General features: G+C 47.1%; 1 protein-coding gene across 7 annotated transcripts; it reads left to right on the top strand.

Moving 5' to 3' along the window:
• The first annotated feature begins 16,985 nt into the window (after positions 1–16,985).
• LOC143264486 (uncharacterized) lies at positions 16,986–26,306 on the top strand. 7 transcript variants are annotated; one of them, XR_013038225.1, is made up of 4 exons: positions 16,986–17,413; positions 21,839–22,017; positions 22,346–22,698; positions 25,932–26,306. XR_013038225.1 is itself a non-coding variant. In XM_076531931.1 (3 exons), the coding sequence occupies exons 1-3, from the start codon at positions 17,235–17,237 to the stop codon at positions 22,357–22,359; spliced, it is 291 nt and encodes a 96-aa protein (XP_076388046.1). In that variant the 5' UTR covers positions 16,986–17,234; the 3' UTR covers positions 22,360–23,836. The 7 variants fall into 7 exon arrangements, 1 of the variants encoding a protein (XP_076388046.1); XR_013038229.1 differs by lacking the exon at positions 25,932–26,306 and having other exon boundaries at positions 16,986–17,258; positions 17,321–17,413; positions 21,774–21,936; positions 22,346–23,836; XR_013038226.1 differs by lacking the exon at positions 25,932–26,306 and having other exon boundaries at positions 21,774–21,936; positions 22,346–23,836.
• The last annotated feature ends 1,193 nt before the right edge of the window (positions 26,307–27,499 follow it).

Below are 27,499 nucleotides of genomic sequence, written 5' to 3'. Positions count from 1 at the left end.
GTAAGCGCAATAGTTTTTCGCCTTGTCGTGTCGTTTAATTACAAATAACATTTCATTCGCCGTAATGAAATTCCAACACCGAATTCCAGGTCGAAAATCGTGTCACCTTTCGGTGATCGGTGACTTTGACGGGCTTCGAGGTCGAGCAAACGAGGAACGGTAAGAGAATCGAACGCGAAGTCGTCGGGTTCCGTGATAATTGGCAACCGCAGGAGCAATTGTCTAGACTGGTGAAAAATGGCGATTCAAAGTAATTTAAGCTGGGTTCGCGGCCCTCTATAGATCACGACGTTTCGCAGCGAGAATATTTAGGGAGTTAATTGCCGATATATTTTATTAGAATTGCGCGAGCCGCTCGGCTGTCTCGTAAATTCCTTTCGCAGGATGTCCCTGCATTTTAACTTTACGCCAGGCTGATCCTTTTCTGCTCTTCTCTCGTTGCCGACTCCGTGTTTCTAATTAAACGTTCCGACGTTCGTCTGGTAAAAATTCGGAACTGGTGCTGCTCGAAGACAGGAAATTTCTTCGACGCGTTTACTTTGCCGAAATTTCGAACGGTACGTTATGGTTTTAACTATCGAAATTATTATCGAATTCATAGGCGTACGCGTACACGGGAAAATAAACGATTTTATCCGTCGTACTTATCCCGTTAGCTGGGAGTTCTGGGTAAATCGCGTATCTGGTCCGTAGCAGAAAAATGCGACGCTATTCATTTCAGGGACGAAGATTTCACGGAGAAGCGGATACGTCCCTAAAAGACGTCTGGCATCTGGACGAGATTCTGCTCCGTGTTCGTGACCAACATTAGTAACGTTAGTTATCTTTCGCACCCCTGCGTCAGCATCGAAATCGTTGTTTCTCCGTGAGATTTCGAAAGTCGCGAATCTCGTTCGATTCCGGCTCGTTACGTTTGGCTCGTCGTCGCTGTAATTAAGCTGCGCGAGTCTCGACGACACGGCCCGAGGGGATCCCCTCAACTTCTCGTTTGTAGTAACTAAATGCGTTTGACAACGGAAGCCTGTGTCTCCCCTTGCCGCCTGTCTTAGCCGTAAGCGATGTTCGCCGTGCCCGTACAACGTACAATAATCGCGGCTGTACCTGTACGTAACGACAGCCTACCGTTAACGCGTTACTGTTCCTAGACTAAACGGATACAGTGGAATTTAAACCGGCCGTTTTAAATTGTTTTATGCCGGAAGCTATGCTCGGTTAACGCGCCGCGATCTAGATCGATAATATTTTATTCGTATCGACGATTCGAACTTCGTTGCGCGCAAATGCAGGAAACGAATCGTTCGACGAGGTCGATTCGAACCGAGGAAAAAATATCCAGGCATCGACGAAGAGCGTGTCATGAGGTCAGCCCGTCGACGGTATAAATATTTCAAGTCCCGAATTAAGACGAGACGATAAAGCGGTTCCAAGTAAACGTGGCCGCTAGCTCGGCTTCTGGCTCGTATCAAACCGAGCGGTCGTCGGCCGTTCGCTCTTGTGCCTCGTCTCGTTTGGCCGTCCTAATACTTTCGCTTCGCTATCTGACCTCCGCTATCTGCTTTCTTCTTCGTCGTTCGCGCGCTTTTCTCTTTTCAGCCGAGTCGGTCCCCGTTTCGACTCGCTGTCTTCTCGAGGGCTGTCAATCTCGAGTGACGGGACGAAACGTTGCTCCCAAGAGGGGGAGCAGACCACTTCACGAAAGGCGTCGTGACGTCAGGAGGCGACGCCCGACGAACAAACGAGAACGTGCACGCGCGTCTACGCGGAGATTCATCGCGGCCGAAAACTGCAGCCTCGAGAGCTATCGAACGACCTAATCAATTATGCAAACGTTGCCCGATAACCGATCCGAAATCGAACAAATTTATAACGCAATTCGCGTACAGATAAGTTACTCGAAACGTGTACGATAGGCGTATAGAGCACCCGCGAAGAAAAAGCGTAATTCGTCGGTTGATTCGAAAAAGAAAAGAAATCGAATGCGATTTTCATGTTCCGTTTAGAACGGGCAGCGCACGATCACGAGTAGCCCTCCAGCAAGGAAATTCCATCGGTTTCTCGGGAATAATAGGAGCATTCTAGGGCGTCTCTTAAATCCTTACGTCGTTCGAACCCCTTCTCGATTCCCGAAGGGTCGTGAACGTGCGATGAAATCAACAAGAACAACAACCACCACCACCGGCGGGCCATCGTGTGCCAGCAAAGGCACTCGATGCCTCGAGTGACATTCGTGAAAGGGTTGCGAATCACCCTGCGTCCCTTCTGGTCCGCTTCTTTCGAGCTTCTTCGAGATCCACGAACCGGAAGGGTTCTTAACTAGCGGGGCGGCCGTCGCCTGATTGCCAGCCTGTTATTGCCTGTCAATTGTTCGCGTTCCACGTTATTAAATTAATATTAGGGGTAAACTCTATCCTGGCCCGTGAAGGGGCCAGTTGTCCGAATTTTCCTTTATTTCCCAAGGATTTCCCAGGGGGATTTTATCCTATGGAAACCCGTTCGCGACGCGTGACGTTTGCTTCGGTCAGCTGTGCGATTTGGATCAACGATAATGCCAATCGACGCGTCATCGTTCGACCCTACGATCGATCATCGTTTGGGTAGACCGTCGACCTGCTGTTCCTGGGAATTGTTTCGCTTAAATTTCCCGGAGAATTTCCGCGATCAACGAACTTTGCGGACTTTTTCGTTTATTTAAAATGCGAAGGAGAAGAACGGTTGTCCTTCTAGCGGACACGTTTCCGATAGGAAGCAACGGGGCGTCGGCGAACGAGTAAAAACGAGAGGAGAAGTTGATTGGAAGGAGAATAACTGCGAGATAATAGCGATACGGAGAACGGTCCTCTTTCGTTCCCTCTATCCGTTGTTTTCTCGGACATAGGTATGTAAGTAAGTAGGTACGCAGAAAGGGGCGCGGCGGAGGGTCGGTACGGTGCTGGTCGTTCTCTCGTCGGGCCACCCTGTTATTTTCTGGAGGGCAAATTATCTCGGGACCGCGGCGCGGCGTGGCGGTTGCAGCGTGCTCTCGATGCACTTGCCGCGGTGGCAAGCCGATCCCGAGCATTACCCCGGCTAGTTGCACGGAAGAAGTAGCATCTTCGCGCACGTATCTCGAGCCACCACGGCGCATCAAGGCACGTCCTACTGGATTGCGGCTCGAACGATCTCGCCGTACTGCTACCTGCTCTACGTATGCCGTATAGACGCGAACCTATTCCGTAACGCCGCTATCTCAGCGATTCCGACGTTATGCTGTTTCTCGTTTCAACGCGCACGCGACACGTCGCGTAATGCCCTAAATTAAATGAATCGAGGTCAACAGCATAGTCGCGGTAGAATACTTGCAACGTTGTCAAGCTACGCTAGCGTAAGAAAAATTGCTTTTTCGTCATGAAAGCGCCACGAAAGCGTCACGAAAGCGTCACGAAAGCTACGACGACGAATTTTATTACTTTTCTTCCCATCGAGATATCGACTGTTATCGGCAGGAATATTTTGAAACGCGATTCCACGAAATCTTTGTGTCTTGAGACTGCTTCGAGGGTTTTAATGCAGAAACGCGTCAGCTCGAGCGAAGTGGCTACCTATCTGTGGTCGTAGGATATTTTTGGCAAAGAGAGCGGACGCTGGTTATCGCCAACGCCTGGTCACCAGCTTGACGTGGTTCTGCAAGCTCTTAAGAACACGCCGTGCTCCCTTTTTTTACGTGTTTCTTTTAAAATAGTCGAGTAGCTGCTTTTCGCTATTCGCGCATTTTAAGCTCGACGTCAATTATTTGTCTACGTCGTGTTACGTATTCTCTATACATAGCAGTCGTTACAGATTTTGTTCGAGGTTCGATTCCATCTCCGTTCGCTCTTCTAACGTAAATATAACTGTTGGAAGTCGGTCCATCGAAAAAGAGCAAATAAAACTAGCAATTTTTCTCCCACGAGTTCGGCTGTAATTAAAGTAGCCCCATGTAATCAGTAATTTCCGAAAAATCGCGATATTTTTATTTCCTCTTTGAATCGTTAATCTCTGCATCGACAAACGAATGTTCGGTAGAACCGTTGGCTCGTGGGCGCATCCGCGGCAGGTGCGGCCACGGCTTGTATCGAGCTTTAATTCCAATAGAAACGACCCCGTACGCGGAGGGTCGGCTTCGAAAGCTACGGAAGCGTAGTCGCTTTAACAAGGCGAACTCATTACCATTCGTCAATTTGACCTACGTTCCGCCAGAGTGACCAATGGCCTTCTATTCCGTGTAATGGCTTACGGCCCGACATCCGTCACCGTGGCACCCAGGGCCGTTATAACTGGAACACCCCGTCCTATGGACTCGACCACCATCCTCGAGCCGTTTTACAACGACAGAGGGTATCCTTTCGTAGCTGCGAACCGACCGAAAGCTTTCGATTCTTTGAGAACGGTGCTATGCGGCGACGATAACCGCGCGCCCAGCCGTCGTGTCGGCCAAAATTCCGACATTATTCGCGGTTATAGAAAACGCTTGTGACCAGTTGCGACTCGAATAGCATACAGACGCGTCTAACCGCGTTTCGAGTAACCAACGTGCCAAGGATCGTTCGGTCGAGTCGTGCCAAGGCGTCGTTGAAAACGGTCGCCGATTCGAACAGTCGATAGACGTCTAAGTAAGCGACATAAATTGTGGTTCCCGAGTGTGACGGGAAAGCTCGAAAGAATCTCGTGGATCGACCGAGAGAGAAGCATCGCGAGGGCGCTTAAAACGGTCAGCGCCCATGGAACGCAACGTGGCCCTGGGGTTAAACGAGTTCCACTAACGAGTTGACAAATCGAGTCTCGGGGGGGTCGTGGCGAAGTAGACCTATAAAGCGGAGGTCGAAGGGGGCCGGGGTTCACGTCGTACGTATCACCCGTTACTGCACTCCGACACGTTTATTGCTCTTGTTCGCGGCCTCGTAACGAATGACTCCACGGCAGCCTCTCCGAACTGCCATCAGTAAGAGGGGACGGTGAAACGGACGAGGGACTAGAACGAGCAGAGTTCGTTGTTCTCGTTAGAGTCGCGTACGCACCCCGGACCTTCTTCTTTCTTCGACGATCGTCCGTTTTCGCGAATCTTCTATGCGTTTCCAATTATCGCCGTTTACGATCGACTAAACTGTCATCGATGCGAACGGGTCGTCGAGATCCGTCACTTCGTTCGTAAGGCCATTCTTCGCTGACTGTTAGTCGCGTTTCGAAAGTTTCGCCGAATTTCGGGCACGTTTCTCGCAACCGGAAACAGTAAATTTTCTTCGATACAAATTGAATATATGATCAACGTCGCCTAGCTTCCGCGCGGAAACGAGAAAACGATAAATTGGCAAAAGCTAGACGGAAAGGAGGATTCGCGAATACGATCGATAGGTTTAAAAGCACTCTTCTCTTCTGGATCCCCTTGCGGACGAAGCTTGGCTCGCAATACCTAACGGAGTTTATTCGACATTGTTGAATGGCGGCAGTTGTAAAAATGATAACGGATGACCCATGGAGGCTCGCCGGCCCTCCTGGGTAATGAAGTACGGTCAGTACGGCTGGCCCTTTGCCGAATGCCAGGCATCTCTTAGAACGCGTTCCCCTCGGACGACGTACACTCGGATTTACACCCCGTCTTGGACACCCGTCACTTCGCGCCGATACGGGGGATGTTGCGCGGTCTACTGCTCTTTTTGAACACGATATCGAAAACTGATAATAAATTCTGCGAGTCTCTTTAACCCAATAATTTCCATTTGTTTCTTTCGAAAAAATAGACCCGATATTTTTTCTACTTTCTACCGAAGACGTAAAGTTACAATGACGTAACGACTGCGTAAAAGTAACTAGGAAAACGAGAAGATTCGAAGGGAAACTCGAGAAAGAGAGATGACCTTCGTAAAAGTGCTCGCCACTAGCAGGAAATACAAGGTAGTCTGTAATTAGCAGCTGACGATGCATTAGTACCGCGTGGTCCCCTAGTCTCGTCAAAGAACGCCTTTGCGATAAAGTTGGAACGACCAGACGTCCGTCGTTAAACAGAGCCCTAATACTTGCAAGTTTTATCGAGGAGCGAACCATTTGTAACCATTACGTGTCACTGATCAAGAGGTAAGACATTTTCTAGCCATCGATGACTATTAAGTTTCGATCGAGTATTCTGTACGCTACTTTCATTTCGCTATTGTTCCAATAGCTCGCCAATCATTGATCAAGTTAACCGTTTAGAGAAATATGATTTATGCTACCCTAACATTGATTCGTACGCGCGAATCGAACACGTGATTTATGAAGGTAATCGTTGAAGCTGAATTATTCGTCCTACTTTTCTGATTTTTACCTACAGACATCCATGCCGCACGTGAAAACATCTCGTCGTTCTATTTTCGTCGAAAGACTCTATGAACGTGCTAAGAAAATCTTAGTGCAAATTGTGTTACGATCGCGAATTTCGTTGCAAGGATTTATCGATAATCTCGTAATTTTAAAATTACTTAAAAGTAAGCTACTGTATCGCATAAAAAATATGCTTGTCGGAGAAATCGTTTGGAGGACTGCGCCCTTCGACGGATGCGAATCATATTGCGAAAATCGTGGAAAGGTTGCGAAATCGAAATCGACAAAATGCATAGCAATTCCGTCGACCGTTTCTACGCAATTTGTAAACGATCGTTGCAAGGAGCGTTCAATAAATATGGCTTTAAAATTGCTTCATTTCTCGCGGCGCTGTAGCAAAGCATCAATCGATCAGACTCGTCGGGATTTCGAAATTGTAATTTCAATCGTTCAATTGTTCGCTACATTTGATCGGAAGAAAGACAAAATGTTCCCACAGAATCGAGTTTCGTTATATTTTTCGATCGTTGTGGAAGCGACAGAATTTTTCAACCGGTGCGCTGCAATTATTTTTTATTTTTCAATGAAAGTCAACAATTTTTCAATGAAAATGAAAACAGTATCATCGTCGATCGTCGATGTTTTATTAAATAAATACATAATTGGAAGAAAATTACAATGTTCCGTGAAAGTACAGCAATAATCCAAACGCTTGGGCAATGATTCGTAAGAATTTTTCACGGTTAAAATTGCACGTTTCCGAAACGTATATTTTCCTATACTTAATCTCGAGTTACGACGATTAGCGGCGAAACAGAGAAAAAGGACGTCGTAGCACCGATAATGAATCGAGGGTACCTTGTTGGACGAGTGTACGGCGATCTGGAAAATTGCATCGCGTAAACGCTTACGATCGATCGTTGTATCGTTGCAACATTCTAGCTAAAAAGGTTGCACAGCAGCGTCCATGAAATTATGAAGTGTTCGCGTGGAAATCATGGGACTACCTTGAACTTCGCTATCGAGTCGTAAGTGTCTCGCGAAAAAGCGCGATCGATGAGATCGCAGTTTTCGAAAATTATCAGCGAGTTTAAAAGTAAATGGTAAACGTGGCGGGAAGACGGTGATCGTTCATTGGCACGGGAAAAAGTAATCGAGCAAACGAAGCGAGTTCGATGCCAATTGTCCATGACGGGCTGGCCTGTTAAAGAATCGTTGTTGGACACGATCCATGCATTCCCGACAACGCATCGACACCGTCGCTCGTAAAGCGTTCGCCGAAAGTGTACGGCCGTGTTCGAAGGCAAAAGCAGAGGTCAGAGGCAGGACGTTAAAGGAAGGCCGCGATCTGGTCTCGGTGGCCGGTGTAGAAGCGTACGGTGGCGGTGACGGTGGCGGTCGTGGTCGCGATGCAACGGTCGTGGTCGTGGTCGTTGCCGTGGTCGTGGTCGGTGTAATCGTCGGCGAGGCGGTGGGCGCGGCCGTTCTCCAGAGGCCGAGAGGTCGTCCAGACCCGCTGGGAACCGGCGATTGTCGCTTGTGCCTGGTGCTTCGAAGAGCACGCACTCTTTCCGTCTCGTTCGCTCTCGTTCGCTTTCGTCCGGTCTCGTTCGCTCCGTCGAAGCACGGCCATCGCCGTGCAACCTGCGATTACGGGAACGATTTTCAGATCGGTAGCGGCCGACCGTCCCGGATTTTTTCGCACGCTGCACGATCGAGCCGAGCTCGCGAGCGCCAGCCGCCGAGAGAGACACGTTCCTCTCCTCGGCGTGGCGCGGCATTCGAGGTTGCCGCGAATAAAAGCAAACGGGCCCAGAAGGTAATTGCGCACCGCTACACGATGCACCCTGCTGCTACATTGTAAGGACGCGCTCGGTTTCTCCCGTCGTCGCGATCTTCCTTTTCTACCAATTCTATGCTGATTGCCTCGGCCGGGATCCTGCTATCCGGACAAGATGTCGTTCTATGAAGATGCTTGTCGGACGAATCGAAGATTCGTTCGTACGTGGGACATCGACATTTGTTCGGTCGTTCGCTACGATTTCGAATTATCGAGGAAAGATATTTGCGGTTACGCGAATATTTCCAAGATCGAAAAATTATCGTTGTTCCTCCGCGATACTCGTTCTACGTAATTGTCGCGCAATGTTACGGTGTCGCTTCGTCCTCGTGAAAGCTGCTGATAGATCAGAAGATGTTTCCGTCGGATCGAAATCTTCGGACACGCGAAAGACGAGTGCTACGACCAGTTCAATACGGTAGGGACATTGTAATTATATTTAATTTTATATACCACAATTATTTTATACGTACGTTAATATTCGAATATGATAGGGAAATTGGAAAAAGCTTAGGACGGCCCCGTTTTCCCTCGGAAAGCTTGCCCCTCGGATAGAAAGAAAAATGGTAGTATCACGCGACGTCGTCTTCCACGGTTCGAAGAGGAATTTTTTCGCTGTGGACGTTATTGCTTCGGAAGCAATTATAAGTACGGTAGCCCCGAACTGAATTGCACAGCTCGCGCACACCCCGACCACTGGTTCGCTCTATAATTGTTTCGACGATTCCTCGGGCTCGCGAGAGCCGTGCAATTGCACCTGCTTCGATTTTGCTCGTATTTTGTGGGAGGGGCGATCGCCGTATTCCCATCCATCTCCGTGACCCGAAGCACGCAACCTCGAGCTTCGATTGATATGACCCACTCCCTTCTACCCCTGGCCTCGATCGCTTCATTGTCGACCCTGAATCTTTCGCGCCTAACTCGATCCTTTTTCGTGGCGCCAGATATTTCTCCTGCTATAATCGTCACTTTGACTGATCGCGCACCTTTCCGCTAAAAAATTGGAATTCGAATCACGGTTACGATCGGTGGCATTTTTTTTTCTACGGCTTATCGCTGGAAAGTGGATGTTTGGAACGAAAAAGATGAGTTTACTCGATTATTGTTAGCCGCAAACGCTCCAGATCGAACAGTCGATTAAATTATTCCCATACAACGTATTCCCACCTGCACCTACAGAGTCGTTGAAAATTTACGCGAGTTAAGGTTAATCGAGTCGCCGTAATTTCATGAGTCACGAGTCTGGTATGCGTGTCCCGAGTTTATTCCCGCTCGGAATCGGAGTAAATTTGAATGAATGGCCTCGTAATACCGGGCGATAATGAGAAAACGCGGCGAATCCCGTTATCCGCGTCGACGATGACTATTTTTCCGTGGCAACCTCTAAAGGAGAGCCGGCCATGAAGAGCACACACTTAACAGCTCTTTTTGCCTGGTGCGCAACAGGTATTTATTATTTTTAACGAGAAAATTACATTCGTAGCAAGCTGTAGATACAGCCAATAATTAATACGGCTTTGCCTAGAAGAACGACCGATTTCCTTTTATTTATCTCATCGATTTGCGTTCTTATGCAGCGCACGTGGATCTTACGCTCTTGATTTACCTAAACGTACTTTTATTTGACAACGTTATCTCGTTAAAAGATAATAATAGTTATCTCGAGATCGATGTCGAAGAGTAGAACAAGGTATTGATTGTATGCGCGTGTACGAGCGTACGCGAACGCTCGATGAACGATAAAAATAGTTAGAACCCGTGATAATTTTCGGAAAAACAACCACGACTTAACCGACTCCGTAACCAACGCTAATGGATGCAACTTTTAACAAAGTATCGATATATTAATTTAAATTCGCTTTCGTTTATTTGTAAATTTGACAAATTTTCACGTTCGTTTACCGTGAAAAGACACGTTTCTATTAAGGTTGCGTGGCTTTCGAGACTCGACAACGGCCGACGTAACTTCGCGAACGCGTAACCTTTAGAATTTTCGATTAATGCGTTCAGTGGCGCGAATCTATTATGGCGCATAATAACGCTGTTTAAACTCGAACGCGACTAATCCGTGACACGTATTAGCAACAAAGATATTCGTTATTTACCGTAGATAATATACGAAGGAAGAAACGAAGGCGAATCGAAGGGCAAACGTGAAAAAAGTATTCGAGGGAGTCGATCGAAACGACTGGTCATAAGCGAAGGTATCGAAGTTTTCTCGATGAAACTTTCGGAGGCAATCGTCTCTCTTTCTCTCGGAAGAATCGACAGATGAGAAACTCGCGAGGACGTCGAGAATAATTCCACGTCTGCGAGGGTAACGACTTCCAAGGATCAGCCATAAAACAGCGCAGTTTTACCGAAAGCCACGAACTCCGTCCGAGCGTAATATAAATTTGTCGGGCGTGTTGCGATATCGTTGCCTTCTCGGAGAGAAGCGGTGAGTACAGGATCTCTCGCGAGGTTCCAGCTCGCTCTCTTTGGTCATTATCCTTTTATTACCCGTGCGCGTTATTTAGAGAGCCGATCCTTGGGAGCGTTCGTACTCGCGGCCCGATCGCTCGACTGGAAAACGACCCATACGGGCCCGCTGCATCATCGTTGCAACGCCCGCCGTTCCTGCATCTCGTAAATAAAATACCGTTCGATCGTGCATCGCCGACCCGGCCTCCTCCTATCCAAGTTTCTATTTTGCTCTCGATGCTCTATCGGCCATCGTCTCTTATAGTCCCTCAATTTACGATTTACGCCGCGCCGACAAACTTCGCCGAAAGTCTAACGACACGTACCTTTTCTCGTTTCGGTGTTCCGACCGCGTGGTCTGACCACCGACGCCGTTACTACTGCGCGAGACGTTCGGAAGTCGAACAGCATTAGAGCATCGTCTTTCGATAAATCGAGTAAATAAATTTCGCTTCACGCGACGCGAGAATAGTAGACGATAGCTACTATAGTGCCGGAAGCTCTTCTGCCGGTGTAACGTATAAATATCTAGCAGAGGGACACATTTATCAGGATCTGTTCCGTGCATCGAGAGGCACGCGCAGTTACTTCCGTTAGGTCTTGTCCTCTCGAAATATTCTCTTGAGAGGGTCGTAAGAAGATGTTCGAAAGACGATCGCAGAGAACTCGGTAGCGCGTAACAGTGCGGACAGGGAGTGGATTAGCAGCGTATTCTCGAATGAACGACGATCGGACAGCGGACAGTTCACAGACAGGATGCGATCGAATAAAAAGCGATCCAGTTTCGATTTACATTTCGTGTAACGAGTCTTTATCGAAAATGATAGGTTACAAAAATGTGAAAAATTCGCTTGGAATCGAGAGAGTCTTAGGTAAGAGTGTTTGCCGTCGCGTCGGAACGAGAAGAGGCGGAAGCGATCGTGGTTGTACCGACGGTAATCGTGGAGCTAGCGCGAGCACAATGACGCTCGCGTGTGCTTAAAGAGCGATACATTGTTGACGGGCGATCGGAGAGTGTGTTCACACGAGCGTGTTCCCTCTATCCGCGGCGGAGCAATTAAAAAATTAGCCACGCTCGGGAACGAATAGGAAGAATGGTTGCCGCGATTTGTTGTCCGGCTGTGTGCGAGAACGCGAACGAGCGAGCGAGCGCGTGCGTGAGCGCGTGAGCGCACGCCGAGTGCCGGTAATTATTTCGACGGAATCGGCTCTGACGGGCTTAATGGAAGCGAGTCGGTCTCAGAGCACCGGCAATTAATCACTATTCATTAAGAGGCCGAGCCGGAAGCCTCGACGAGGAAAACAAAATTACAAGTCGGCTGTCTTCCTTCGTAATCCTTTCCGTTTCGACCGAGACGATAACGCTCGAACGCGTTCACGTTATTCGGGACGCGCTGATAATCTTTCGAAATTTCATATTTTTCCAATATTTCGAGAGTTTCCATGTTTCTTAGTAACTTCGAAAGTTATAGCGTCCAATATACTCCATAAGCCGAGAAAAATTACTTCGGGTTTAAACATCAAGCTGATAATTCGATCGAAAGAGCGACTGGTCGACGAATACCCGGTGGTTATACTTCGTAAAAATACATGCACCGATATCTAATTTTCTCCGTAATAATTTCGCTTGTTTGATACCGTACCGTAGTCGCGTACAGTCTATAGAGCATCTCGACGAGAAAGAGATAAATATTTTGGAAAAACGATAAGAATCTGATCGATCGCTCGCGACGTTTATCGACGTCGCGTCGCAGCAAGTGTCGAGGTTTCCCCAAGGCTTTGGGCTACATCCTGTGCGAGGCGAAGGGAATTCAGGACCCTTCTTCCGACCGCTTTAAACAATTTTAAGGCTCATTTCCCCCCTTAAAGCGAATATCCTGCGAGAGGAGGCACGAAAGAGGAAGAAGGAGAGTCGTTCGAACGAAACCGAGCGCGAAACGAAGAGAGAAGCGAAAAGAGGAAAAGAGAAGGAGAAACGCGGGGACGAGGGAAGCCGCGAGGCATCTTACTTCGGGTTCCGTAGGCCATCCGGCAACCCCTTGGTGAAAACTAGAAGGTAACCCTCGTATTTACCAATTACCTAAGTAATCTGCGGCGGCCAGGCTCCGTCTCTGTCCTCGCGACTTGCCGCAGCTCTCCTTCAGCGGCATCCGAGAGTCCCTTGCGAACCGTAACTAGCCCACGGCGAACCAGACCCTCTACGAGACTGACAAACGCGAGACATTATAGCTCGCCTGTGCTTTAAACGACGAACGACGCGATAAGCGACGGTATCTTATTCTTTCGGATGTCGTGCCGTGCCGTGCGTTCACCGCCCATTTCGATCTTTGTCAAGTTTCTTTATTTATTAATTATCTTGTTTATTTTGTTTATTTTGTCGTTTATCTTGTGTCACGGCGTACGCGTACTTCGGAAAAGAATAGCGAAATTAGAGAAACGCGATTGCTAGAAAATCATACTTGGTTTGTAGCGTGCGTGCAAAGATCGACAATTTGTCTGTAGAGAATTGTCAATTTTCGAGGTGCGTATATTTTCTGAATCAGCCAGTACACTGGAAGCGATTCGGAACGATTACTAGCTTATCGCTCCATACAATGCCAGTCTAGCAATCTGCATATATTACACGCGTATACGTACACGCAACATATTCGCCACACAACGGAGAGTTGGCTGAAACACTTTGTCCTCGGTGTTTCTCACGGAAGCTGACTCGAGACGCATGACGGTCCCAAGGTCTCATTGAATAAACCGACCGAAGAATCGGCCTCGTGGTTACCTATCGTACGTATCGCGTACGTATCGCGTACGTATCGCGTACGCGAGGGCTCGGTAAACCGCCCTAGGAATTGCACCGGGGGCCATCCGGTTTCCGGTGTCGTTTACCCTGCACCGTCGACAGCTAATGGCGGAAGAATCTCCGATTAGATGCGATCTAACAACCGCGGTAGTCGCGAAAGGGTAATTGAAATCGTGGAGCGTTTTGTTGCGCCTCCCGACCTCCTTTTATATCGTTCCCCATCGAGCAACCGTTTACGCTGCCTTCTCTCGCGCGAACGGAGAATCGCTGGGGTTCAACGGAGAAACGTTAACGAGCTTTTGCACTTCGCTGGACTTTCGAAGTTAAGGAAATAGTTGTTTACGATTAATCATAAATCACTGGACACCTATGCGACTGGATAAAAGAAATATATTTTGTCGCGTATAAATTCCACGCTTAGCATCTAAAATAGATCGAGAAAAATAGAAGAAAACGATCGTTGTCGAGAAGAAAAGAAGAAGCGATCGTACGCCGACAACGAATTCAGCGGATAATTGAAACGATCAATGATTTTTGCAAGGATGGAAAGGCTAGTTTCGCGGATAATAATTAGCAAGGATGGCACCGGTAGCACGGTGGTACGTCTTCGCAGAAAATGTCCGTCGGTCGTGCACGTCAGCCAGATGTTTGCTATCCGGCAACAATGGCGGATAGTTGATTAATTAATAGGCTCCGTAGTCCGCAGGCCCAATGGACGTCTTCGTCTGACATTTCGAGTGACAAGCCAGTGTTCCTTGGTAGCGTGACCAACCGTGTCCCGTGCATTTATTATTCAACTCTCCGATAGGTTAGCTGTCGTGGCGGTTGGTACTTGGAACTCTGGCCGTCACGCGTCTTATTAACCCTTTGCGGACGAGACATTTTGCAGCATGAAAGTATACCTGGACGAAAGGCTTACTGGAAGAGATGATTACAGATCTCGCGTTCATTTATTCGGCGTATGACGTATGCATTTGATTTTTCCTTCGGTAAGGTTTGAAAATATCAAACCAGAATGCTTTTAACCCGAGACCGTCATCAATTTACAACGCGAACGAATAATTGAAAGGAACGACGTTAAAGATCGCGTTAACTGCAAAGAGATTGCAAGCGGATCGTTTAAATTGAAAAACGAAGGAGATCGTAACACCGGTCGCGTTGAAGATTACGTTAATTACATCTAATTTCCATGTTTGTACCGATTATTGTCTAGTGTAATATTGGCGCGGGAAGTATGTTGTCAGCGGGTACGAAGGTAGGTTTAATCGTTGGCTTGGCTTGGCGAGTGATTTAACAGAAGCGAGCGTTATGTAGACGTCGGTCGTAAAAGTTGAAGATCGAATACGCAAACGGTAGGACACGGAAAGGAACGGGAAGGAAGCAAGACGGTCCCGTGAATCGGTCCCAGCGGTGGCAAATCTCGTAACGAGGGCTCGTATCTCGGCGGATCTTTATAGCCGGCAATTACGGCCGGTTCCGGCGCGCGTTCCGGAAAAAGCTGCAAGGAGCACGAGCTCCCGAGCCGCTATGACCGTGGAATTATATAAAGATGAAAAGTTAATGGCGGTACGGGAGTCGAGGCTCGGAGTCGAGCATATCGGCTTCTGCCCTAACCCTCAATCACTGAGGCCTCTTATGACCAGACCGCCACGATCCACCGGGGAAAATTCTGGCGATCGTGGAGCATGCGAGACCATCAAATATGCAAGGAGCTCCGATCTACGATTATGCCGCGGTCGGGCGCGAGCACAGCCTGGAAAACGACTGCTTATGGGACACGGTTTGTCCTACGATAACTCGCGACGCCGCGCCGTTCAAACGCCAGCCCGAATTGCTGGCTGCTCTATATTATAGAGCATTATCGATATTATTTCCCATATTTACCCTTCGTTCGTGATTATCTACCTATTTATAGTAATTAAGAAACGAATTTACGTTCATCAACGGACAGAGAACGCGTTGAAGAGCTTACGATAGACTAAGCGGCTAAGCAACAACGCGTTTCGAATTTTCGAACTCGTCGATTGGGAGCGTACGGATATATCGATGCGGTAAAATAGTGGAAAAGAAGCGAGTGCGTCGTCGTGGCGTGTCGCGTCGCTCGGTGGCGGTTCGAGGGCCAACAACCACTTGGAAAGAAATCTATTGCATCCGTGGCTCGTGTTGGTCGAAGGGCGAGTGTGGGCTCAAATGACACGGAATAAAAGTAATGCCCTGCGATACACACCGCCCCTGCTAAAGAACACCCTTCTTCTCACCCTTCGTCCTCGACTTTGCCCTTCTTATAGTGCTCGACGCTAGAGGGTTCCCGCTGGGAAGCGAGCAATCGATATCCGGGATAAGAAATGTCTGCTAGCACGGACCAGCCTTTCCCGCCTATCGGACCGCGATTATTTCGCGATACAATGCCAACTGTTTCACGCTGACAGACCCTGTTTTCTGATTATCCCCTCGATGTACTGATTCTTTTAGAAACGATAAAGCGAACAAATTTTACTTCTAAAAAACTATAAACAAATTAAATATAACGGATGTCTACGAACATGCGTTACTCGCGTACACTCTACAGACTTTCGTATATTGTAAACGTATAAAAATTCGCGGTTTAACGATATTGACGTAACGACTCCGGGAAAATTCAAATCATCGACAAACATGGTAACTCGATAGTGGATCCTTTCGATTCGGTTAAGAACGATTTACGAGTCCTGTTGAAATCTGTACCAGCGTGGAATCTGTTGTAATAAAACAGAAATGATGATTTGAAAACCGACATACTGACCTAGAAAAGGGATACGTACACGGTGTGACGTCATTCTGCTTTCCTACGTAGGGGTAATTCAGAACTGTGGGGTATACTCGGCCGTGGGATCGATATTCTGGTCCATGGGGTTTGTCGACATTAAAGAGGAGAAGAGGCTATCAGCGAGAACTTACCCATATTGAAATAGAAATATTAAGTATCGATTATTCCATAGCAAAAGACGAATAATCGATTGCTATAAAGTATACCGGTGTTGATTAGAAAATCGAGTAAGCGTCTTCCCGATAACCGGACGCGTATATTGCTTTTCCACCGTTTCCAAACTCAACGGAGAAAGATCAAAAAGATCTCTCATCCTTCGTGATTTCAATTTCACGAATCGACGCCCGTTAGCCCGGCCAGCGTTTTTGTTAAATTAAGACCGATCGGTGGATCAAAGTTGTTCGGACATTGAGCGGACGGAGCTACTTCGTCATCGAAGGGAAAAGAAGACTCCGAGACGCCGGGCGTCGATTAAAACTTTCTTGCGAAGTCTTTCACGATCCGGTTCATCGGCCACCCTGGCAAACATCAGTGACAGACTTCCGTTTGCGACTTTTTCCTTAGTTCTCTACTTTTTTCGTTCCCTCTTATGCTAAGCCGATAGTGGAATTGCTCCAATCGCTAAATTCTATTTCTTTTGCCATTACTAGCTTTCCTTCGTTTCGTGATCGATATCTATCAATTTCTTTCTTCCTTTCCAAATTGCTCGTTACGCGATTGCATTTTCGCTATATGTATATTCAGTTGTTATTCCGATCAATCTAGAACGTGTTAGTTCGCAGTGGGGTTAGGACTACTTCGAGCGAACGACGAAAAATCGGTGGATCGGCAAAAGTTGGCGAACGAAAAGAAACGATGAATCGCACAGGGTGGTAGCGACGATCGTAAAAATCCAGAACGACGCGGAACCGATCGGAGCGGGCCATACCGAGTTCGTGGTGGTGTATCGCATAGTAATTAGCATCAATATTCGTGAACGAATCGCGTTTCAGCGGCGTCAAGATGATCTCCGTAGGATGCAATTACTTGGCACTTTCTTAGTAAGCGAATCCATGAATTATTCGTGGAGTAGGGGCACGTTAACGAGCGCGAAACGGAACAGGATCGAGGATGATCGCGATGTCAAAGCAAAAGAGATGCAGCTGCGAGGCGAAACCGGTGGAGGAAGACGAGGCGACGAGCCGCGCAACGTCCGGTGTGTAATCTACCTAACGATCTCTCTCCAGCTCGGATTAATAATCATGGTCGTTCCGAGTCCTACGAAACAGTCAGTCCGGCGGAATCTTATTTAAAAATAATTGCGTACCCAGTTGCGATGGTTTCCTGTGCTTGATTACGGCTAATTGTTCGGAATTTACAAGTATAATGGCGCGTTTAACGCGTCGACTATGTAACGGCCGTGACTGCAGTGAGACCGAAACAGTCCCGTCCCGTACTCGCTTGTCGTCCTACAGGCTACTGCAATTCCTGTGCGTGCTCGAATCCGTGTCGTGACGAGAATCGAATTTCTTTCTCGTATTTGCGATAACCACTCGATAACAATATACAACTCTACCTTATACCGTTCTGTACCGCAGAAATACAGAACACGAGCTACTAGAAGAATGTTTAGGTAGTCCTTCTCCGATACTTGACACCCTTCGAACGCCATTACTAGCTATTTTATTATATTGCAGTTCATTTAATACGGTGTTTTCTGCACGGAAATGTTCTCTATCTCTACTCGGGACCTAACTTACGATAGTAGATCACTTTAAAAGATTATTTGCTCGACTAAACGGTTAACGTTACCTCGTAAAGAACGATCAACGTCGAACAACCGTCAGAATAATTAGGGAATTAGAAAACTACTAAAAGCGAAATACGTCGAATAGAATGGTCGTGTTCATCCCCGTTCTTCCATCGGCAACACAGGCTACCACGGTTCAGGCAATCCGGTAGTCCATTAATTAACGAATTCCCAAAGTCGAAACAGAACCGGGCATAGAGAGAGCTTTGGTTTAAAATCAGCCATAGGGGGAGCATATCCGTTGTGTCCCATCGTAACCGGTCACAGCCAACGAGCAGACACGCGAAACGTCTTTATGCGGCCACCGATACGTTTGGACATTTTCGCTATCGGTTTCAGCTATCAGCGAAATGACCATTCGTTGGTGTATCCTGCGCGAAATAGAAAGAGAAAGAGAAAGAGAAAGAGAAAGAGAAAGCGAAAGAGAAAGAGAAGGGAAACGTAGTAGAGAATCGGCCACCGCCAATCTGTCGCTGGCTGCATTAGCCCAGGGGGTTGGGTTTTGCCTTTTGAAAAGGCAAGCCTCGTTTGATGAACCGCTCCTCTCGGCTCGCTCCTCTCGGATACTTTTAAAGTAAATTAGCTTTTTAGTTTTCTCTGCTTAAAACCCCCGGACGAATATAACATGTATAAAAGGAAGGGCCTCTGCTCGAGGGTTCAACTGCCTCAATGCCTGAATGGACCTCTTTCTACGCGAACGTTTCAACCCGCGTCCTACCTACTACGCCTCGTATCCTCTTCGTTCAGTTTCGCGGCGAGCTCGTGCGTGTAGCACCGTTACCACCGCCTAAGTCAGCCTCTGAATGCTTAAAAACAAAAGTAGAGTTGCATCCGTGGCTGTTTCGAGGTAGGCGCGAGTCGATTCGTCTGAAAGACACCCTCTCGCCGACCTCTCGCGATCGAACAACCACCACCCTTTCGTCCGCGCTCCGTTGACTCTTCGTGTGTGGCAAAAAAAAGAAACCGGATTCTTCCGCGTACAAAAACGTACCTAGATACGGAGTTTTCCATGGTGCAACCGCCGAAGTAAAAAAAATTTGCGGAAAAACTTCGAAGGAAGCGGAACGAAAGGTTGGGCCGGGAAAAGGTTGTTTTTTCTAAAAATGGACATCGCGGCTTGTCTGCTCTTTCAGCTTTCGTAGCCCTTTTTCGAAGTCAGGAAGAACGAATTTTACGGAAATAGTGGGAGAAGCGTTTGAACACGGTACATATGTATTCGGCGTTTATAACGACGTCGACTGAATAATCTGGCTTTCGAGAGGCCCGTAGATCGAAAAGAGTAGCCCGTTGAACGCGAATCGTTCTATGTATATGGCGTAGCTCTTCTACGAATCTTCAAGATTTAACGGCTAACGTTGCTTTACGAATATTCAACGCGGTTTAGTTCGGAATAGGATGCTCGGTACTTAATAGCATATTTCGATAACGATCGTAACAGCTTGTCGCGATCGATCGAGAAAGAAATTTCGAAAACCGCGATACCTCTCGAACTACTCGAAGCGATTTCTAACCATTTCGATCGTTTTGCTTTAACGCCGTGTATTAATCGTTCTTCTCGGAACTACAATTTCAACGCGTGCTGATCTCGGGCTCTTTCAATTAATTTCGCAGATGGAAGGAAGTCGTTCCGTGTCGTCGAAGAGTATCGACGCTCGCATGTGGAGCAGGTCGAGATCAGCGCAGAAGAACCGTCTAATAAAAATGTTAATTGCACGGCTCGTTAGAAGACCCCCCGCAATGTCTGCTAGAAGTCAGCTGGGGTCGCGTTGCGGGGAGTCTACGAGTATTTGCCTTTAGATCCTTTTTATTTCTTATTTTTTCTTTTTCTTTTGCTTTCTTCAAATCCATCCTTTCGTTCGATTATTTATCGTCGGACCCGTTCGACCGCGAGCACAATCTGGATTACGCTTCTTCGCTTCCTAGATCGATGAAAACTCGGCCTTAATGAGATCGTTCGAGACCCGCTCGCGACTTGATGGATACATGAATCATTCCGAGTACGTTTCGATGATGGATACCGCGTGTCGAACAACCAATTTTCAATCGCTTATACCTTGAAATCGAAACTGCAGATTTTAGAACGATAAACGACTTCTCGAGTTTTTGTCCCGGAATATCTTGTCCAAGCAAAGTTGCTTAAAGACAACGACATCTCGGAAAAATTTTATACTGGTAAATACGATAAAGAAGATTATCGATTTTCGCGTGAAATTAGGCGCTAGTTTAGGTTAACGTTTAACTTAATAATTTGGTCTGTAAATAACGCGCCGTGAATGAGGAAACCTAATGGCAGAACCACGATACGTGTTCTTCTTTCTACGACACGATAAGACTTATAGTTCGGCATAGCGTGCTGGTACTCGTTAATTTTCACGCTTCGCTAATAATGATATCTCTAACCGTAGCGTAATCGATTTCAGCGATAACTCTTTCAGATTCGGATAAATAAGAAGATCGTTCAGCGGGTCGAATAATTTGCAAATTGTCGAAAGCGTCCGAAAGCGCCGAAAGCGTCGAAAGCGCCGAAAGCGCCGAAAGCGCCGAAAGCGCCGAAAGATGATAAAAATAGAAAGGAAGGGATTAAGAGGTCGCGTAAAGATAAACGAAAAAGCGTGAAAGGATCGTAAGCGTTTCGAAGACGCTTAGTAAATAACTGGGAGAGAAAGAAGCAAAGGATAAAACTAGAGAGAAGAGAAAGGGTGGTGGCGAGTGCATCGGGTATTGTTCAGCATTCGGTGTGCTACGTGCCGTACGGTGATTTGGCTAACCACACGTTGTTGAGCCATCGGCGGCATCCAGCATTGTTTGCTCGCTTTGATGAGGCCAATTCGCGTTTCGCTTTTGCGTTTCAGTTTCGTATGGGATGCGCGCGCGATTCCCGTGCTGTTCGCTCGCTGTGCCACGGCATTTATTTGCGCGCCTATCCATGCCGGATATCGGTGTGCGTCCCGACGCGATACCATCGTTCAGAAATTCTGCCTGGCATCGTGTAACGCGGTTTTCGTTCGCGTTATTTGCCCCGGTCCACCCTAAATCATCCGGATAAATTCTTTTCTCCTTTCACGATCGTTAATTAAAAGTCTCACAGACTATTATCGTAATTCGTTAATTCGCAACGAGTCGCGGAATCGAATATCATTTCGAATTTTCTGCAAAGGATTTGATAGATTTCGGTCCGTAACAGAGTCGAGGGAAATGTACTTAACGAATCGACGAACCGCGAGACTGGTTTTCTGAGGGCTCGTACGTGTGAGTGGAGATCTCGCGTGCGTGTATAGGGCTGCGTATGTCATTAGTGACCCTGTGGGTGACCCCAGGATTCGCTCTCACCGTACCGGGCTATCAACACCGACCACCGTGTGCACGGGGCTCCATTACGCCTTTTCTAACGATCCTGCCTGCACGACACTGTCGCAGATTATAGTTGCTCGCCTCGGACGCGAGTAGTTCGAGCTTTCCCTTACGTTTTATCACGTGTTGCACGGTTAATGGTAGGATATGTTGCGGCAGAATTGTTTCTTGCACTCTGTCCGGAGGCTCGACTCCTTGCCGCTGAGAAGACGTTCCTTCGACGGCTACCTATTTCGCGTTCGTCATAAAGTTTGTCGCTAGTGTTTTTCGTACGTTTCGTCGCTTCGCATTATTACTACGCGTCACTATTAACCTTCTTCTCGTAACACGGGACATACCCAGCTATTCTGCTAATCTATCTTTGCGATAATTATAAAGTCGGTATTCGAGTTAACTAACAAAATATTGATTACAGAATATCCTTAGATGTAATCGAAATTCTGTTTGTTTGCGCGAGTATCGTAAGTATTCGTAATGCAGATATCTAAAGAAGCGATGTTCTCGGAAAATGTTGACGAGTAGACGGCAAGAGGCGCGATCGATCCAGTCGATGAAACGACCGTCTGACGCTGAAGAGTGTAAGTACATAGGCGAAAGAGTATGCTCGCTTGTAACGATACCGTTCGTCGCGTCGTCTTGGCTTGCCTCCACCGAACCTGGTAACTGCTGCCGCTATTAAATGCAGACACGAGCGAGCACGGTCCGGAAATTGCCTAATTTCCTGAGTGCGCACGCCGATCCGTCAACCTGACGTGACGGAGACGTAGTTGCACGAATACCGTGACTTTTAATGTCAAGTGTCGAAAGAAACTCAAAGGCGATACCGTCGATTGCATGGCTGGACCAAGTATCTTGCCGGTAAACTAGCCTTTATCGATTAGATCCGACCGTTCTCGATCGATTCTCGTATACCCGTGTATTTAAGCAATCTAATTAAGTCGAGTTTACACGCTTTAACGATTCACTTTTTACTTTCTACTGTTTCAGGCTGTCGATTATGATCGATTAAACGAAGCGATCGCGTAAACGTTAATTGTAAAAGAAAGAAAAATAGAGAAGGCAAGAAGAATATACAATCGTACAGTAACCGGACGGTCGATACAATAAGCTCCCGAAACGAGTGGCTATCGAGGAAAAGATTAGGAGTTCGACGTGGGTCGTCAGTGATAGAGAGACTAATCCTAAGACTTAGCGAGAACAAGGGGATAGGGTGACAGAAGATAAGAGAAAAGCCACAATTAAGAGACGTCAATCGTTCGAGCCACGTTAACGATCTAAGCTTCGTCGAACGAGCAGCCTTCATGGACGGTGATTTTCGCACGAAGAACCATCGTTTCCGCGTATGTTCTTTCAATAGCGAAACGTCGGATTCTAACCTGACCGGAAATATCTATATTTTTATTAGGTTATTTTCGTTACGATACTCGATTGTTCTCGTATAAAATATGATACTTGTAAATGACGAGCTGTGCGTAACATCGATACAAAGGTATCCCTGGCGGTAAATTCAAAGCGGTCGAATAGTGTCAGGAGCAGTGTCCGCAATTCGTCGAACGTTATGGGTAAACGTAACGACAGGTAGAACAGGTAAAAGAAACCCGTGACTCTCGGTTCGCATAAAAAAACGCAGCTATGCATAATTTTTCCAGTCGAAGTTTTACGAGAACTCGTGCATTTTTAAAAGGCAATTTCGACGCTCCCTCTCTTTCGTTGTTAGCTCGTTCCTTGTTACTCGAGCGCGCCGTTTTCTTTTAGCGAACGGTCATTTTGTTCGAGCAGACGTCCGTGGTCACGATCCGTGACGAAGAAGCCCCGTAAGGAAATTTATGCGCATAGCCACGGAGGTAGGTACTCGAGCTACCGAGTAGAACGCGGTCTACGTGTGTGCCCACCGACAGATATTCCGCAACCTGCGCGCCACTCTTTACAAAGCCGATGTTGCTTTTGACGCACGAAAGGAGATCACCGCGAATCGCTCGCAGTTTCCAACGGAAAAATCTCGTAATCGTCCAACGATCTTTCCACCGCCTTGCATCGCCGGCCAACCGGTTTTTTCTTCCTACGACTGCAATGGGAAAATTCCGGAACGAACATTTCGCATCCAATCAAATTTCGTTTACGTTCCTTTTCCTACGCGCGCGATTCGAATTTAACGCTTGACCTGCTAACTGAACCGCTTTTCTACTAGAAAAGAGTTACTTTCTTCATTTATCTCCTACGAAGGAAACATTTTTCGATAAATTCTTTTTATCAGCTTTCTGTATCACTCGTATCGTTCCAACGAACAGTGAACGACATCGGTATTGTAAGTCGAACCATTTAAAAACCGAAAGAGATCTAGATTGCGGTGCAAAATGTTATAACTAGAAAAAGAAAAGAAACAGCGATACTTGATCTTTTCATGAACCGATACTGCCGATAACAAAATTCAGAAATTTCGCTGCCTTCGGAAATAAACTCTGAATTGCCAGATTTGCAACGTTCTATAAATAACTACGTTTTGTGTTTAACAAAATACAAGAATTATATGTATAGCATATTATATTCGTACAGTATAAATATTTCTAACATATTATAGGGCAGGTTTAATAAGAAGTCGAGTTATCGAAGAAGAGTTGACAAGAGTTGACAAGAACGCGTGTTCCCCTTGAATAAGCCTGTAACCGAAAGAAATAATGAAATGCATTCCGGTCGGTTCTCGATACGGCGTAGAAAATAGCCGACGAATTCGGGATCGGTAGGTTCGCGAGTCCAGCTTCTGGCTGCGGTCGCGTTGCGTCGCGTCGCTCGTACGCGTACGAGCGGATGCCACATGCGCTGTAGTCCGCGCAGGCCAACACTCGTCCCCCAGCGAGGTTCGAATGGGCGGGTTCAAGGATCCCCACCAGGCTCGATATTCCCCTACAACCCCTCTCGCGGTCTCCCCGCCGCTCCACCGGACAATTCCGTGACCGTGATCACCGACACAGAGACCGCTTGCGGCGCTCGTGGCGCTCGCGGCGCCCGAGGAGTCGAGAGGGATGGCTCGTGTCGCTCGAGAGTCCCCTTCTTTTCCGTGTCGTCCGCTTGCTGTCCTCTGCCACACGGATCCACGCCTTCCCACCTTCCCATTGGCTCGATCTGTCCCCGGACTCTGGTGACACACGCCCATTCGCGATTCGTTCTCCAGGAAACGCTCGCAGAATCGACTCCGTTCGCGCAGAACGTTTCTTCTTCGTGGATATCCGCCGTTCGCTTTGACCGGCTCGGTAATTACAAGCTTTCACCGGGATCCGGCAGGTAGTAGCTCGGAATTTGATCCTAGTCCTTCTAGTCCTTCTAGGTTAGAAATTGGAAATTAGATTGCTCGCAAGAACCGAGCGGACCAAGTTCGCGAAGCGTGCTACTGCCCTTCTGGGTATCGTCGAGGAGATTGAACTACGGCTCTCCGAGACTTAGTCTTGCCATTTCTTTGTCGAGACTTGCATCGAGTTTTTATTAAGAACGATCGTAAACCATCATTTCCTTTTTGGATAATTATCAAAGACGGTTCCGAAAGTTTCGACACTTAGCGGAGAATGGAAAGGCGAAATGCCGTGGAACACTGTGTCGAAATCGCATTAATATTTAAATGAAATATCGAGGGTCGTTCGCGAGGGAAATAGAATAGAATAGCTCTAATTGTTGAAGGATCCCCTCTAGTTACGATACCGCGTATCGTCGAGCAACCTGAACAAGCCGGTAATCGCGTTTGGCTGGTTTTCTTTACCTCGCGATACCACGAGCCCCTCTGTTCCCTTCCGAAATCACCGACCGAACAGCTGGGAAGCGTGGCACGGTTGCGTAACGTCCTCGACTGCTAAAACATATTCGGATCGTTTCGCTCGGGGCGTGTTTATCGCGCGGGAAACCGCGTTATCGTGAAGACGGGTGCAGAAACGGGGCCGAAAAATCGGTGCGCACGCTTAAAGGTCGCGGCCGATCTCGTTTCGGATTTTTCGATCTCGATACGTCACTGTCAAACCGTTATCGGGATTCTGACGTCTTCCGGTTGTATCGCGACGGATTTTTAGCTACATGACACGTGATAAGTTTGAAACGAAGAGCGTGCTTCTGTCCTATTAAACATTTTTCATACGCCGTTACGTCGAGAATGTTAGAACTAATGTACTCGCCGATTTTAATTTGGCCATTTATAAAAGAACCGCCGAAATTCCACGGACGTGTTCTACTCGTTTCGAGAGTTCGAAGGAAGCTTTTCAACTTACGAAAGTTTCGTCGAACGAATCAGGACTTTGATAAAATTAAAAACTATTCGACTAACTAAAAAGTTGACGAGGTTGTTACAAGTTGGATAATGTTTACATACATATAAAAGTTTAGGCGATTCTTTTCTTTTTCTTGAACAATCGGACTCAACGTCCCAATGAATTTGTTCGAGTCCCAAAGTAAACGTACGAGCAATTAAGTACAGAGCCGGAATTTTCCAAGGTCTTATAAAGTGCAGCGTAACTTGCCGTGGGTAATCGATTCCGCGAACAGTGTAATCAGCTCCATTAAGTTTTTTGTCGTACGTTTCTCGTTTGACGCAAAGGTCCGAAGAACAAAGGGGTGTTGAACGGAACGACAGGCCATCGTCATCCCTTTCTCCGTTGCGGTGCTGCGTCGGTTCGTGCCGCGTAGTACGAGATTCGATGTCCGGTCGAGAAAAAACGAGGGACGAGAGCCGAGTGGAAGATGCAGCCGCGATAACGACGATGGAAATTGAATTCTCTCACCAGTCATCCCGCTGCGAAAGTGCATACGCGTTGTATACGTGTCCAATCTTGCCTCCGACTATCGACGTCTACAGAAAAGGGATCCCGAGGATCGTGTCCTCTTTGTCTCGAAATCGGAGCATAGGTATACACGAATACCTATCTCTGTATCGAAAAACTGAATATTTCCAATAAATACATACGTACCGAAATTTATGTTTCGATTATTCGATAACGAAGAATTTTCAGTGATTTATTAGCTATTATAAATGTCGCCGAGCGAGGGTTAATTCGTTCTATAATATAGGCATAGTAGGTTCTTAGCGGCTACTTAACTCGAGTTCACCTCTCATCCACTAGACTCGAACGATGCCCGGTGATCTAGTTAGCGAAATTGGAATTGAAAGCGTGACTGTTCGACGTTACGATAATTTATCACTCGAATAAATGTTCGCTCATGGTGTTCAGTCATGTACAAGTATCAATTTACATGACGCAATGGATATGTAATCTGATATATCGTGTAACGGCGAACACAGAATCGCGAACGGTGGTTCTCATCGAAACCATACCTATGCCGAGGGTAATGCAGAATCGAAAATGATAAATCTCCCCTTTTACGTAGCGCAACTGCAGGTATTTACTTTCTTTATCGACTACTCGTCTCGAACGTTCGGTGCAACGTCATATTTTAACGCGATCGGGTTCGCGCGGGAAAGACGCGACACGACGCACGGTATTCCGCTCGCGAGAATAAACGCCGCGATGTTCGCAGAGAGTACGCGTCATAGAAGCCGCTCCTCGCTACTCGTTTCCTTCGTATAAATCGCTAGTTTCTTGCGTACCGCGTTTGCCATATATTAATGATGCTTTAATGAAATGGGAGTGTTCGTTCACCTCTCGCGCTCGATATTCCTTTCCGTTAACCTAGGCAACGCTTGCCAAGTAATTAGTTTGAACAAACTGGTCGAATAAAACGGTCTATTAAATTTATTTGTTATACACGGTCTATCGTATTTCATACATCCAGCAATCGTTAGCGCATAAATTGTATTTAACATTGTAAACACCTTTATTAAGGTAGCACGCTCCGATCGCGTACAAATAGTTATCCTTAGGATCGAAATCGTGGCAAGAAATTTAAAGGTGATATTTTGTTTCGCGTTAATAAAGCCCTGATAAAAAATCGACTTAAGGCGTTTCGAGACGATCAAATTTGAAATCGATGCTGTTCGAAGGAAGCTCTCGCGATTTAGGAGACAGCGCGTACGTGGACAGGAAAAAAGAGGCGAGACTGTTTCGCGGGAGGATTCGTATGGTGGATGGAGGTATGGCGGGCAAAGTGGAGAAAAGACGGTAAGAGGAGCCGTAGACTGTAGAGAGATCGTAAGGAAGAGCGAGCAGA

This window comes from Megachile rotundata, chromosome 5 (genome assembly GCF_050947335.1).
Source record: "Megachile rotundata isolate GNS110a chromosome 5, iyMegRotu1, whole genome shotgun sequence".
Lineage (NCBI taxonomy): Eukaryota > Metazoa > Arthropoda > Insecta > Hymenoptera > Megachilidae > Megachile > Megachile rotundata.
Note: the sequence above shows the minus strand (reverse complement) of the source record. Positions and strands in the feature narration are given on the sequence as shown.